Source organism: Neovison vison, chromosome 2 (assembly GCF_020171115.1).
Source record: "Neovison vison isolate M4711 chromosome 2, ASM_NN_V1, whole genome shotgun sequence".
Lineage (NCBI taxonomy): Eukaryota > Metazoa > Chordata > Mammalia > Carnivora > Mustelidae > Neogale > Neogale vison.
This window is the reverse complement of record NC_058092.1, coordinates 185,805,609-185,817,743: the sequence shown is the minus strand read 5'-3', so window position 1 is coordinate 185,817,743 and position 12,135 is coordinate 185,805,609. Positions and strand designations below refer to the sequence as shown.

General features: G+C 54.4%; 1 protein-coding gene across 9 annotated transcripts in view; it reads right to left on the bottom strand.

The window, feature by feature from the left end:
* Nucleotides 1–12,135, bottom strand: part of CDH23 (cadherin related 23) — a 355,087-nt gene that overhangs the window by 12,440 nt on the left and 330,512 nt on the right. For 8 of the 9 annotated variants that reach the window (XM_044239712.1, XM_044239715.1, XM_044239714.1 and 5 more), the window contains 8 exons: nt 11,289–11,391; nt 9,820–9,945; nt 8,875–9,078; nt 6,721–7,179; nt 3,403–3,519; nt 2,032–2,256; nt 1,285–1,454; nt 926–1,063 (listed from right to left, as the gene is read on the bottom strand). In XM_044239712.1, coding sequence (XP_044095647.1) covers nt 926–1,063; nt 1,285–1,454; nt 2,032–2,256; nt 3,403–3,519; nt 6,721–7,179; nt 8,875–9,078; nt 9,820–9,945; nt 11,289–11,391 — 1,542 coding nt within the window. Of the gene's footprint in view, nt 1–925; nt 1,064–1,284; nt 1,455–2,031; nt 2,257–3,402; nt 3,520–4,475; nt 4,482–6,720; nt 7,180–8,874; nt 9,079–9,819; nt 9,946–11,288; nt 11,392–12,135 lie in introns of those variants that run through there. The other variant, XM_044239721.1, reaches the window with a different exon arrangement.

Below are 12,135 nucleotides of genomic sequence, written 5' to 3'. Positions count from 1 at the left end.
TCATCAATCCGACTGGTAGATACTGAGCACTCAGTCTACACCAGACATTGTTCTAGGCTCTGGAGACGCGGCACTGAACAGAAGAGACAACAGCCCCCGCCCCACGGAGCTCGGGTTCTAGTGGCTCTGCGGGCCCCACGACTCCGCTCCACCTGGAGATGGGATGGACGGGCCGCGCTGGAGCTGGCTACCTGGCCCGGTATAGAGCAGTCCTCTGTAAATATTTGCTGTTCACAGTGCCAGGCCGGGAGCATGACTGATATTCGCACAGAGGACAGAATCTGGCTGACCGGGCTGAGCGCAGAGGGGTCTGGGCTGCGAGAGTCAGTAGGAGGGAAAGTCCAGTTCTGGCCCTGTCCCTGGGGAAGGTCCTGCCTGACCAGCCACCCCCAGGCTGCAGTGGTCTCTCCCTGTGCTAAAATACCAGCTTTGAACCAAGTCACAGTCATTTAAATCATCACCCATCCTTTCTCTTGAGTTTCTGCTCTCCCACAGCATAGGGGAGGCACCCATGGGAGGTGTCTTCCCTTCCCCCACCCCCATCCAACACTGATACAGGGCCATGTATACAGTAGGAGCTCAAACGCTGTGCCCACTTTCTGCAGAGCTTCCTCTACCTCTCTTTTAATGGTTTCCAAAAGCAGTCTCCTGGACTCGAGTCAAGTTTTCTAGTCTGGTGGGGACACAGCTCAGAATTTTTTTTTGTCCCACAAAGGCTAGTTTCAAAAGACTGTGGCCACAGGGACAGAAAGGCCACAGTCTGCCGGATGTCTGGGACTTGTGCCGGGCCTGCTGACTTGGTGAAAAAGCCTCTGAGACCACAGACGTCCCGATGGCTGGACCCAGAAGCTGGGATGATGTGATATTTGTGGCGGCTTCTCAGCCTCTGCCCGGGCTCTTCCCAGCGCCCGGTGTGCCTGCTTACCGTGGTAGGGTTGATGGCAAACTTGCCCTCTCCATCCCCGAGGCTGTACTCAATGAGGGCAAAGTTGCCCGAGTCGGCATCTGTGGCAGTGACAGTCAGGATGACCGTGCCCACGGGCACATCCTCGAAGACCGCTTCCTGGAGCCCAGCGGACAGGGAGAGAGAGCGGGCTCGGGTCAGGCCTAGCGTCTATGCCCCTGCCCTGAGAACTCACCAGGTACACAGCCAGGGGCACCAAGCCGCTCATGGGGCAGTCACACCCGCGGGGTGCAGAGGACGGCCGTGTGGGGGTGGAAGCTGCCCAAAGGGCCCAGGACCTGGGCACGGGTCCTGACCCAACCTGCTGCCTGGCTGCCCACCTGGTAGGAAGACTGGTCAAAGACGGGGTTGTTGTCATTGATGTCCACGATCTCCAGGTAGACGGGGATCTCAGCGGCACGGGGCGGAGACCCATTGTCCGAGGCCTTCACGGTGAAGTTGAGCCACTGCACTTCCTCATAGTCCACTGTCTGGTTAGCAATGACTTTCCCTAAGAAAGAGAGGCACCCACTGCCCGTGTGGCCGCTCCTCACTCATGGAAGCTCTCCAAAGTATAAAGAGAAGGATCTGGAACTCTGAGGGGCAGGGGTGGTCCCTGGAAGAAGGAGGTGGCCCAGCAGCCCCAACTAGGGGCAGGCCGGCCAGAGGCCTCACGGTAACTGGTATCCGGCTGTTCCCCTCACGGGAGGGGTGAGAAAGGTTTTCACAAGTGGAAGGGATGGGTACCGACTAGCCCAGGACCTCCTCTGAAAGCTTCTTCTCTTGGCCTTCTCGCTCCCCAAGTGAGACTCCTAGTGGAAGCCCAGGTGGCAGAGGCACTGGTGGAGTATCCAATGGGTCCAGCAGACCTCAGAAGGGGCCTCTACACCACCTGGGACTAGGTACTCTCCTTTCCTATAGTTTGGGCATCTGGGAGTGATGGGAATGCTGGCCATACTGGATCTGGCCCAGCCCACTGAGGGACTAGGGTGAGGCCCCCACTGGAGGGCGACAATGGGCCAGGGTCCCCTGTGGAGGCTGAGCAGGCGCATGTCCCCCAACCCTCTTCTGGAAGACTTCCCACCCACCTGCGGAGGAGTCCTCCAGCTGGACATAGCCTGGGGGCATCAGGTCCAGCAGCATGTACGTGATCAGCCCATTGAGGCCCTTGTCCGGGTCCACAGCAGCTACAGCGATGAGCGTGGTTCCTGGGGTGGCCCCCTCCAGAACCCGCTCCGTGTAGCAGGTGATCCCGAAGGGCTTGAACTGGGGCGTGTTGTCATTGACATCCAGGATGTTGACTGTCAGCTTGGCTGGAGCAGAGGCAGGGGTGAAGATGATATGAGGGACACCAGTGTGGCTAGGCCTGGCCTTGCTAAGTGTCGGTCAAGCCCAGACAGGGTTGTGGCCTTTCACTGCCCTTCTGGGACTCCCTGAAGCTCTACCCAGCCTTTGTGTGGTGACACGTGACCCTTTCCCCTGGTCTGGTGGCTGGCTCTTCCATGGGGAAAGGAGTTTGGTTTCCACCAACTGGCTAAGTGACCTCAGCGGACCCCGGGCCTAACTGTGCCTCAGTTTTCCAACCCATCCAATGAGGTAGGGCTGTGATGGTCTAAGGGTCGAAGACCCTTAGGGTCTTCAACCCTGTCCTTCTACTTCCTGTCTGAGGTGTCCCCTCGAGGTAACCTACCCAGGGCCTTGCCCTCTAAGCAGGCAACATGTAGGCAGTGACTGGGTCTGCTCTTCCTTCCTGAAAACTTGGGCCTCTGGCCTGTAAAGATAAGCAGCCAATATCTCCAGGCCTATCTCCCCATCCCAGGAGCTGTCCGTGCCCTCGAGGCCAGAGGTGACTTGAGGCACCCCATCACTCCATCCTCCCGCTTCCTGTTCTGCCCACACAAAATCCACTCCTTCAGCAGCTCCTCCTGGTCATGCCTCAGGCTGCGGACAGGGCGGTGGCCGGTGCCCCTCTCTGCTCTGGTGCCTGCACCCTCTACAGTGGTGTCTTGGCCTCCACGGACACTCACGTTTCCTCGCGCTTTCCTTCCTCTGGGCTATATGTTCTGAGGTTCCTGTCACATGTGCCCACCACACCCTCCTCACTGACTCTGACGATGGGGCTCTGGCCGGAGTCTCTGTTGCCTGGTCGATTTCTTAGTGCCTACCCAGTCTCTATTGAGCCTCCTTTTCACTCTGAGCCTTTGGGTTCAAGACCACACACAGTTCTGGGCTTTGGATCCCCCACCATTGAGCTCTCAAAACTGGAACGTGGGGCCACCCTGAGGCTCCCTGTGGCGGCCACCCTTCATACCCTTTGTGTAACCTGACAATTGTCAGCCCCTGTGGGGAGCAGGTCCTGCTGCCCCCTCCCTGGGGCCAGGCCTGTGCATGTTCCCAGCTGCTGCCCCTGCCCTGATGGGCTCAGAGTAGCCTGTGGCAGGTGCCTGGGGGAGCCTTACCATTTGGCACGCTGACAGAACGCTCTGGTAGGTCACTGGCATTGTCAATCACTGAGAGAGTGACCTCATAGGTGGCAACCAGCTCCCGGTTGAGCGGAGACTTCACCATTACGGACCCTGTAGACCAGACTAGGTTCAGTCTGAGGGGAACTCCATAACATCTGGGCCTCCCAGGGGTTCTCCTGTCTAGCTCCCCCAAACCACACCAAGAGCAATGATCCCCAGCAGAATAGGGACTTGGCAGTGACATCTTGGGCTGGGATGAGACCACAGCCACCTGCACGCTGGGGACACCACATTTTTCCCCTCACTCCCTGCTTACTAGCCAGGGGAACTTGGGGAAATTATTTAATATCTCTGCACCTATTTCCTCATTTATAAAATGAGGATAATTACAGTATCTACTGCACAGAGCTATTTTGAGGATTATAACCATAAAATGAGTTTACATTGGTGAAGGGTTTAGAACGGTGCTTGACACACAGTGCCACGTCATTGCTTGTTTCCAGAATGCTTACATTCTACAACGTGCGTATACTGACACTACTGAACCGTACGCTTAAATAGGGCTACTGTGGTAAATTTTATGCTGTGTTCATTTTATTGCAATTTCAGCAATGCTTGTATTCTAGGGAGACTGAGTTTAAAAGGTCAAGGCAGCTAGAAATGCCTGAGGGTGTTCTCTGGAAAGGACCGTGGTGAGACAGGCCGGATAGTCAGGCCTAGCTCTTTGTCTTGATTACGTGGGACATAACAGGGCTTGACTGTGGGAAAGGAGCACCGTCCTGTGTTAAGACTGGCAAGCTGTCTCCTTTTTTCCTGCCCCCACTCCCTCTGCCAGCCCCCGAATCACAGAGGAACTCTCGAGTGGCTTGGGCTTGAACTGGGCAGACCTAGTTGGCCAATCTCAGGGTTGGCTCTGTTGGAGGGCCTGGTGGCCTGACCCCTAGGTGAAACTTTCTTTCTCCAGCTTCCTCTCAGGCAGTGTGGCCTCTGGGGTTCCCTACCCCCTTGGCAGATCCCCTGCTGGGCTTCTGTCTTCCTTGGTCCCCAGCCAAGGGGCGGTCACTTACCCTGGGCCGCTGCCTCCTCCTCCTCCTCCTCTTCCTACTCTCGCTCCCCGTCCCCGAGGTTGGGGAGCGAGGATGGGGAGAGGGTGGCTGCATTCAGTCTGCAAAGGCTGGGCCACGGCCTTGGCCTGGGCCCCACAGGACAGGAAGGGTGGTAGGGGTGTGGTATGGAGGAAGGCGATGGGGTGAAGCAGAGATGAGGTGGGAAGTGACAGAGAAACAGAGCTCAAACCTGCAGGCCTGCCAGCCAGGAGGAAGAGAGAAGAGGGTTAACATCAGTTAGTTCAGGGTGCAGAGGGGATGGAGCAGAGCAGGGCGTGGGGGACGGTAGGGTGCAGAGCAGACCAGGGCAGGAGGTTTGAGAGGGAAGGGAGTGGAAGGGAAGGGGGTGGGTAGGAAGCCAGGGGAGCAAGTGGGAACCCCATTGGATAGGAGCACTCAGGGAGCTGAGGCTCTGGAAAGAAGAAAGGGGAGGAAAGCTAAGCAAGGGAGGTAGAGAAAACATGAGGAAGAGGGGGCAGAAAAGACACTGGAAAGAAAAATGGAGAGAAGAGAGTCAGTTGGAGGGAGGGAAAACAGAGAAGAGGAAAGTGGTAGAGGAATCAGTAGAGCATCAAGTGTGGCGGGGCACAGAGCAGCTTTCCATGGTCCTGACCAGCTACTGCGGCAGGAATTCTGCGCACTCGGGCCATGGCCAAGCCATCTACATTCTTCCAGTGTTCCTGGTTTTCCTGTCTTCTTTCTTCCTCTGGGCCTCAGATGCTTATTGAGTAAATAATACTCTAGATCCAAAGGCTTACTGCTCCCTGTGGTCATTAGTATCACTTTGGTTTTATGTGTCTGTTCCCTTTTATTCCCATACTCCTCTCCCCTCTTCTCCCCTCGGTCAAGCACTGTAATGGACTGAAGAGTATTTCTCATTTGGAAGTATTCCTGGAAACGATGTACTGTTTCTGGTGTGTGTATTTTACATTTACACAAAATGGGATTGTGATATATACGTATTTCTTATTCCTTCTATTTCTTATTTCTTCTTCTCCTTCTCCTTTCTCTTCCCTCTTCCTCCCCCTCCCCCTCCCTTCTCCTTTTCTTCTTTTTCTTCTACTTCTATATATTTCAGATTCGTCTCATTCTTACTTTCAGTAAGTACTTATTCCTAAAGTCTACCCACATTTCTCTGTGAATCTGGTCTATTGCTTCTGACTGCTGCATGGTATTCATGGCATACGCCCGCCATGCCTTACTCTCCAATCTGCTAGGGATGGATGCCCGGGTGGCCTCCAACACCCACCACCAATAACATGGCAGGTAACGTAGCATACAGTCCCGTTACTGACCTGAGAATGTCCTTGGGACATACACTCAGGAGAAGAACTGTGGAAGGATGGGGTATGAATGTCCTTTGTGCTATATTGCTGTCTGGATGGTGGAAGCAGTCTAATCTCTTACTGTAGTGTATGAGCGTTCTGACGTCCCCACATTGTCACCAGTACTCAGTACTGTCTCGCATCTTAATAGCTGCGAATTACATATAGAAAATTGATATCTCATTGCTACTTTACTATGCATTTTTCTGAATAACAATGATTTTCAGAATTTTGTCATAGCCGTCTTAGTTTTTCTCTCATTCTTCTGGGCCAATCAAGGAGGAGACCTGTAGGGGTCCCCATCCCCTTCTTAACTCCCTGGAGTAGCAAAAACATGAAACTTTTGGGGAAAAGGTAGAACCATCAACCTTGCAATAAGCTGCACAGATCATGAAAGATAAGCCACAGTTGTTTCTTTTGTGCTCACATAAGCAAATCCTCAAGGGCATACATAAAATTTCCAGATGACTTAAATGACTAGCATATGTATAAAGAAAGCGTCCAACGACCTGGTTATTAAAGAGAGACATAGAAAAACAAGCTACCGTCTTCCTAGACAATTACAGACAGGAAAGCTTTACAATATTTAGTTCTGGCAGGAGTGGATGAGGTGGGTGTTCTTGTGGAACACGGGCAGAGGGAGGCCGTCTGAAGGAGAGATCGAGCTGACACGAGGAGCAGCAGGAGGAGAGAGGGAAGGAGCCAGGGAAGAGAGGGACAAGAGAGGGAGCACTGTGATGCTGGGTGTGGGGGAAGAGAGCAGGAGGAGGAGCAGCCGAGGGAAGGGGAGGAACAGAAAGAAGGATCAGGAAGAAAGCAGAGGGCAAGGAGACTGGGGCAGGGAGGCAGGAGCGGGGTGGGAGGGGAGCCAGCCCTTGTACCTGTGTTGATATTCACAGCAAAGGCATCCTCCTGGTCGGGAACCAGGCGGTCAGTGTCGTCCTTGGCCACAATGCCGATGATGTGGTACTCTAGCTTTGGGTTGAGGTCACGGTCAATGGCGGTGACGTTGGCGATGACGGTGCCTGGCTCGGCCGACTCCAGCACGCTCACCGTCTGGATAGGGTTGAGGAACTCGGGGCGGGAGTCATTGATGTCGTCGATAAGGATGGTGATGAGAGCTGTGCCCGAGAGAGGGACGGTGCCCCTGTCGGTGGCCACCACCACCAGCCTGTAGGATTCCTGCTCCTCCCTGTCGATGGTGGCATTGGCGACACGGATGACTCCAGTGACTGGGTGGATGAGGAAGCGGTCCTGGGCCCCGGCTTCTATTCGGTAGATCAGCTCCCCGTTGAGGCCACTGTCCCTGTCCATGGCTGTGACCTGAAGGACTGAGAATCCTGTGGGAGTGGGAATGGGGAGTGGCTGAGCACAGTGGTCTCTTCCGAAAACCTTAGACTGGGATGCATTTGTTGGTGGTTCCCAAGGGTCCCATCATGCCAGTCTTGCCTGTGGTTATCTTTTTATAAAATTTATATGTTTGATGCTTTGTAGATAACTCTCATTTTGTTTCACATTTTGGGACTATTTGAGAGACTGAAAAATCTTTAATAATTTAACGATTAGTAATCTCTTCTGCATATTGTCTGCTTTTGACTTTTGCCCACTTATCTTTCAATTTATGCAAATTATGTAATTATGATAACTGGTGACAGATATCTTTTTCTCAGTTTATCAGTTGCTATTGTTTGGTGTAAAGAAATATGACTTAGGGGGGTGCCTAAGTGGTTCATTCATTAAATATCTGCCTTCGGCTCAGATCATGATCCCAGGGTCCTGGGGTTGAGCCCCACATCAGGCTCCCTGCTCGGCGGGAAGCCTGCTTCTCTCTCTCCCATTTCCCCTGCTTGTGTTCCCTCTCTCGTTGTGTCTCTGTGTCAAATATACAAATAAAATCTTAAAAAAAAAAAAAGAAATTTGACTTAGTATGCACCAAAACTTTTCCTTTTTTGGGTTCTCTTTCTCATATGCTTAGAACCTCTTTATTAGAATTCAAAGAAATAATTCAACTAAAGTTTCTTCTTTTGTTTGTAAATGTTTCCATTCTTTTGTATTTTCTCTAGACCCTCTATAGGTTTCATTTTGGTACCTGATATGGGGTGACAATCTGCACCAGATAAGAATAGATATTTTGCACATTAAGTAATGAGTTTTCAAAACTGATTTCATTGTTTCCGTTAAAAAAAAGAAAAAGATTTTAAGTAATCTCCATGCCTAATGTGGGGCTCAGACTCACAAGCCCAAAAACAAGCGTCCGCGCTCCACTGACTGAACCGGCCAGGCCCCTTGACTGTTTGCTTACTCACACGATACTACTTTCATTACTTTTCCAGTATCTGTTTCTGGGTTAACTTTGTCCCAGAGTCTTGTGCTCAGATCTTATGGTCTGTAAACCCTGCAGTTCTGTAACATGCTATCGTATCTGGTAAGGCAATGCTGCCTTATTTATACTTCCATCTCAAAGTGTTTTTGCTCTTCCAGCTGACCTTTAGAATCAAATATACCCTCCAAGTCATAGTTGATGTTGATGGGAATCACATTCATCTGATTTTGACTTTAAAACCGTCCTTCCCAGGTGCCTGGGTGGCTCAGTGGGTTAAGCCTCTACTTTCAGCTCAGGTCATGATCTCAGGGTCCTGGGATCGACCGGCATCAGGCTCTCTGCCTGGGAGAGGGGAGTCTGCTTCCCCTTCTCTCTCTCAACCTGCCTCTCTGCCTCCTTGTGACCTCTCTCTTTCAAATAAATAAATAAAATCTTAAAAAAAAAAAAAAAGTCCTTCCCTCTAGGGACGTAGATGGAACATTTCTTAATAATCTCATTTTCCAGACAAACACTGTGGATCAGAGCATGGAGGTGAGGGTCACCTGATTTTTCTGACTCCCTCTCCAGTGCTGTCTCCCGTTGCCCTACTGCCCTTGTTTCTCCCTGCTGGGTGAATTCTGCCTCTACCCTGTGAGGTTCCAATCCCCGTGGACCAGCAAGCAGCTTCTGCCGGGGGCCGGGGACCAGGGGCTGGGGCCTGGGGCCTGCTTACCTGGCGGGCAGTTTTCTAGCAGGTGGACTGTGAGGGCGGGAGGGCTGAACGTGGGCCAGTTGTCATTGTCATCCAGGATGGTGACCAGCAGGTCGGCTGTGCCATTGAGCAGCCCAATGTCCTCAGCCAGCAGGAGCAGCTCCAGGACCGGGGGTGAGAAGGCCTCCCGGTCAATGATGACACCTGACCTCACTGTCACCACGCCTGGCACCCAGCACCGCCAGCCGGGGAGACACAAAGGAAAAGGGGTACAGTGGGGAGATGGAGCAAGAGCCAGCCAGGATGGGATAGAGAGAGAGAGACAGGGGAGTGAAAGGGGAAAAAAGACGAAAGAGGAGCAAGAAAGACAACATAGTGACTTTCTTCCCCAAAGGCTCAACAAACAGTGTTCAGGGAAGGCCCCCAGTGGCCAGTCTCCTGCAATTATCCTCTTCCCGGGTACCCTCTGCAGTGCTCCAGAGTCTTGCCTAGGATGAGGGACCCAGGGAGGAGCACTGGCCTGCTCGCCAGCATACCCCTCCCTGTTGTCTCCGGTCACCAAGCTGGCCTCCTATCCAGGACCAGACTGATGAGACACAGTCTCTGGGGAACTTTGGACGTGGTCTGAGGACAGACCTTTGGCCACTTCTGGTGGGCTAGGGCCCTGAGCCTCTTCCCCTGGGCACGGGCAGATGGAGGGAGTGGATTTGGGGGTTCACTGCCTAGGCTGAGAGCTTATGCACCAGCAGGTCCCTTGGTTTGGCTCTGAGCCTCCTGCGGGCTCCTCCTCTGCCCCACAGGGCTTAGTCCAGCTGCAAAGTGGGGCTTGTGAGGAGTGGGGTCCCCCTGGAGGGCCTGGATTTAGTGCCAAGGAGGGAGGCCCTGGGTCTGGTGGATGGCCACTGCCACCCCAGCGGGAAGCCCTGGTGCCGGGCTGGGAGCGCTGGGACGGCACAGAGGCCTCACCCGAGCTGTTGTCTATGTCGAAGAGGCCACTCTGGGAGCCCAGCAGCTTGTAGGTCACCACGGCGTAGACGTCCAGGTCCGCGTCCAGGGCCAGAATGGGCCCGTTGAGCACCGTGAGGGGGGTCCCTGGGCCAGGGGGAGAGGGGTCACTGTGGGGCCAAGCTGGCCCCCACCCACCCCTCCCCCACCCTGGCCCCGGTGAGCCATGGCTGACAATGGATGAGAGGGAGGGAGGTGAGGTGGACGGGGTGGGGGAGCCCTGGGCCAGGCTGCGGCAGCCTTGGCAGACTGACGCAGATGCCTGGGGAGCAGCCTCAAAGCCCTGCTGGGGAGAAAACACAACAGCGGTGAGCAAGCCCCTCGGGGCGCCGGGAGTGCGCCTGCCTTCCCAGCAGCCTTTGAGGGTCACTCCATGGGAGGGTTGGGGCTCCCTGAGCGTGTGGGCCCTGTCTAGCTATGCACGACCAGCCCAGGCTGTCCACACGGGTTCCAGATGCTCTTTACAGAGGTCTGGCTGCACCCGGTTAGGAATACCCAGCCCCTGCCTGTGTGTGGGACTGCACGGTCACGGTCACGGTCACGGTCACGGTCATGGTCACGGTCACGGTCACGCACACAGGAGTGCTGGCAGGTTGGGGATCCCCCTGCTTGTGCCTCTATCTGCTGCTGCTAGTGGGCACGTTTGCACATGGAGTGTACTGTGTAGGCCCCTCCCCGCATTTCTGTGTGTGTCTCTGCACACCTCTGTCTCATGCGGGCCCGTGCCATCACGTACGTGTGTGAGCGTATACACAGGAGGGACTAAGAGAGTGGAGAGCACCCAGCCGGAGACAAGAAGCATTGTAGCTCATATCTTTCTGAGTCAGAATTTGAGCTGCTGGGGCGGCTGGAGGAAGGGTGAGGGGGCCTCCCCAGAGGCACAGCAAAAAGGAGATTCTGTTCCTCTGAAGACAGTGAGGCCGGTCAGTGTGCTGGTGTAGGGAAGGGGCTAGGCTGGCTTCCCTGGGGCCCCTTGGCCCCTCTCCTCTGTTTATGTGTGTTCCCTGAGCTTCTGAAGCCTCTAGGATGCCCTGTGCTCCTGGGGTGAGGGAACAGGGAGCGGTGAGCTTACCCCCTTCCTGGGTAGTCTTCAGGCCTTAACTGTCCCTCTTGAGGGGGTAATGGGGTGGCTTTCAGAACACTTTGGGGACCAATGACCACAGCCGTCTTTTCCAAGTAGACCTATGGCCTCTTTGGTTGGCCCCCAAGAGGTGCGGTGACCCAGGGCCCACCAGCCCCTCAAGAGTGGTGCCCCTTCCTCCCCTCCATACCCCTCTGCACCTGCTGGGTCTCTGGTCAGCCACTCGGTGAGGCTGCCTCCCCAGCCAGGCTTCAGCAGGGCCCCTATCAAGCACAAGGGAGGCCCTCAGGCATCCGGGGCCCAGGGGGCACCCCAGCAGCAGGGACTCCCGGGTGGGTCTGGCACCTACCAGCGGGAGAGTTCTCCATCACCTCCGCCTGGTAGGTGCTCTCAGTAAAGAGGGGATGGTTGTCATTCTCGTCTGCCAGAAAGATCAGCAGCAAGTCAAAATCCTGAGGGAGGCACAAGGGAGGGTTAAGTTGTAGACCATGTTCTAGCAAAACGCTCCAGTGGGGAGGAGGGCTGGAAAGTGGGGGGCCAGGGTGCAGAGGTAGAGGATTAAAAAGCCCACACTCAGGGTCCAGAGATTGGGGTTCAAGGCCCTGCCGTGGGGCCTTGGGCAAATCATTTCCCCTATCTGGACTCAGTTTTCTGAGAATCCTAACTCCTTTCCCAGAGGTATTGTAGGAATGGGAATCCTAACTCCTTTCCCAGAGGTATTGTGAAGTGAACAGGATGGACATGACCAGCATTTAATCATGTCCCATCACCTGAAGAAAGGACTTCAGGCAGGAAGATGACTGTTGGTTTTTAGACTCTGTAGGCCTGCCTGATACCCCAGTCCGGGCCCAACCAAACTCTCCCCCAGTGCTGTACCTTGTACCTTTCAGAAACCACAGTTGGGTTCTTGTCTTAGAACCTCTCCGTAGCCCTGGATGCTATCTCTGTTACAGAGCTGAGCAGATCCAGACCCACAGGGAGAGCTAGCAGCGGTGTGTGTGTGTGTGTGTGTGTGTGTGTGTGTCTGTCTGTGTGTCTCTAGCCTTCCAGTTTCCTGACCCCCCACTCCATGCTGCTGTTTAAGGGCAAGTTCAGCAGCACGAGGTTTGTCATTGATGTCCCGCACCGGAATCCCCAGCAGTATCGGGGGCATGTTGGGGAAGAGGAGGAAGCAAGGGGTGCGAGATGGGACAGGC